The following is a 2,278-nucleotide window of genomic DNA, read 5'->3' as shown; positions in this document are numbered from 1 at the left end:
TTGTTGTTCCAATACCGCTATATGGACTAGGTTGGTAGGAAGATTTCGTTGTTCCACCATAAACGGCAGGTTGATAATCAGGCTTTGTCGTTCCAAAATCATTATAAGGGCCAGGCTGGTAAGAAAGTTTCGTTGTTCCAGTTCCACTATATGGACTAGGTTGATAAGCAGGCTTTGTTGTTCCATAATCGCTATATGGAGTAGGTTGGTAAGAAGGTTTCGTTGTTCCACCATAAACGCCAGGTTGATAAGCAAGCTTTGTTGTTCCAGTACCACTATATGGATTAGGTTGATAGGAAGGTTTCGTTGTTCCACCATAAACGCTAGGTTGATAAGTAGGCTTTGCCGTTCCAAAATCAGAAGCAGGCTGATACGAAGATTGCGTTTTTCCATCATAGAAAGCAGGTTGATAAGATTTCGTCGTTTGAGCATTGTCGTAAGGATTAGGTTGGTAAGAAGGTTTCGTTGTTACATCATAAACGTTAGGTTGATAAGAGGGTTTCGTCGTTCCAAAGTCAAAACCAGGCTGATACGATGGTTGCGTTTTTCCATCATAGGGAACAGGTTGATAAGATTTCGTCGTTTGAGCACTGTCGTGAGAATTAGGTTGGTAAAAAGGTTTCGTTGTTCCAGTAGCGCTGTAATTAGGCCGATAAAAAGGTTGTGTCTTTTCATCAGCATTTGAAGGTTTATGTCCTTCGGGTTTTCCCGAAGCAGGGCTCACGTTTATATAAAATATTTTACTATCTCCATCCTTCGACGCATTAGTTCTAGATCCTGCATTCGTACCCGAAGAACCTTTCACGCTGCTATAACCTGGCTTTTGAGTTACAGATGGTGCGTTATCGCTCGGAAAACCAGACGTTTGTGCAGTTCCAAACGGACCGTTAGAAGCGATTGGAGATGAATCTGTGGAACCGAATATTGGCGTCTTGCCTGCACCAGAATCGAGACTTATTCCAACGTGAGAATTGGCTGCATTTTGCGATGGTCCACCGTAAGGCCCTGTATTACTTTCTAACGGTTTACTCGCCGAGTATTGTGGTCCATAAGGTACGTTTTGCGGCGGTCCAGGATACCGCCCTTGTCCTATATTTGATCCATATGAAGGTTTATCACTATCGTATGATCTCGTTGGTTGGCCTCCAGACTTATCAATACATTTTTCATAGGGACTACCCGAACATCCAGACGCAGGACTGAAGTAACCAGGAGAACTTTCCTTTTGAACGCCTTCAATTCCTGGGAATGGTAATAGAGCTTGTTTGACAGGAGAAGCACTGTTTGAGTCTGAAACGATACAATTGAAATTCAAAGTATTACGAATTTAAGGACAAACTATTAATTGTAAATGTACAGTGAAGTATATAATGATTCTAATTTTATATAATGATTCTAACCTTGAACACAGCCAGTCTCGCGTTGATAATTTCCTGCACATCCAAAACCTGTTTTAGGCCCATTTTTATCCGTGGATACATCTGCATTCGACCAGGAGCTTCCAGGAGCCGAGTTCCACGCGGAAGGATGCGAACCTGTTCCAGGTGTTGGACCATCATATCTTTGATTCGGTTTTGAACCAGGTTGTTGATTGAACGGTTGTTGTGATCTGTGTGCATCTGTGGTTTGCGAATGGCCACTCGTTGGTGTCACTGTTCCAAAAGGAACACCGCTTCCTGTGTACGGTTGTTGACCATTGAAAGGATTAGGCGCGGCTAATTTCTGCACCCCAGGAGGCGATCCTCCTTTGCTTTTCTGCCTATGATCGTGAACTTTATATTGTCCATCGTCGTAGCACTCGTCTTCGTCTTCTTCTTCCGGTTCAGTTTCTTCTTCGTCCTTCTCCCAATAATCATCGTTCTCCCATTTACATTTGGACCATTTGCAACCACCGTCTTGGTGGCCTCCTCCACCGCTTGGCTGGTTGTGTCCGCCACTGGTGTCGTAACTACGAATTCCTTTGTGTCCCTCGTTTCCTATAAATGTGCTTCCTGTTCCTGAGGAACTATATGCATTCGCCGAAGCGCTGCCTATACAATTGACGAAAAAAGAATTAGTGAAAATTTTTTTAATACATTTCCTCCTATCTTTTTCTTAAATATTTATACGTACTGTATGACAGACTGCCAACATTTCCTTCGTACGCTCCTGAAAAATATATATTCAAGTACAATATAGTGTATTGTGGCCACAGATATTCTACGTTTTTTTCCTTATGCATAGTTGGAATATGATGTAACAATGATGAATCGATATTGAAAAAAAAAAAAAAAAAAAC

The 2,278-nt window shown here is 42.1% G+C and overlaps 1 protein-coding gene across 1 annotated transcript; it reads right to left on the bottom strand.

Moving 5' to 3' along the window:
- Nucleotides 1-4: 4 nt before the first annotated feature.
- On the bottom strand, nucleotides 5-2,236 carry LOC102678052 (DNA-directed RNA polymerase II subunit RPB1-like; the record flags this gene model as incomplete). Its single annotated transcript, XM_031514903.1, has 4 exons — nucleotides 2,113-2,236; nucleotides 1,401-2,030; nucleotides 577-1,290; nucleotides 5-408 (listed from the first exon to the last, which is right to left on the bottom strand). Coding segments are annotated over exons 1-4 (1,857 nt in total), but the record flags the coding sequence as incomplete, so codon positions are not given.
- Between the last annotated feature and the right edge of the window lie 42 nt (nucleotides 2,237-2,278).

This window comes from Apis dorsata, unplaced genomic scaffold (assembly GCF_000469605.1).
Source record: "Apis dorsata unplaced genomic scaffold, Apis dorsata 1.3 scaffold_51281, whole genome shotgun sequence".
NCBI classification, from domain to species: domain Eukaryota; kingdom Metazoa; phylum Arthropoda; class Insecta; order Hymenoptera; family Apidae; genus Apis; species Apis dorsata.
Note: the sequence above shows the minus strand (reverse complement) of the source record. Positions and strands in the feature narration are given on the sequence as shown.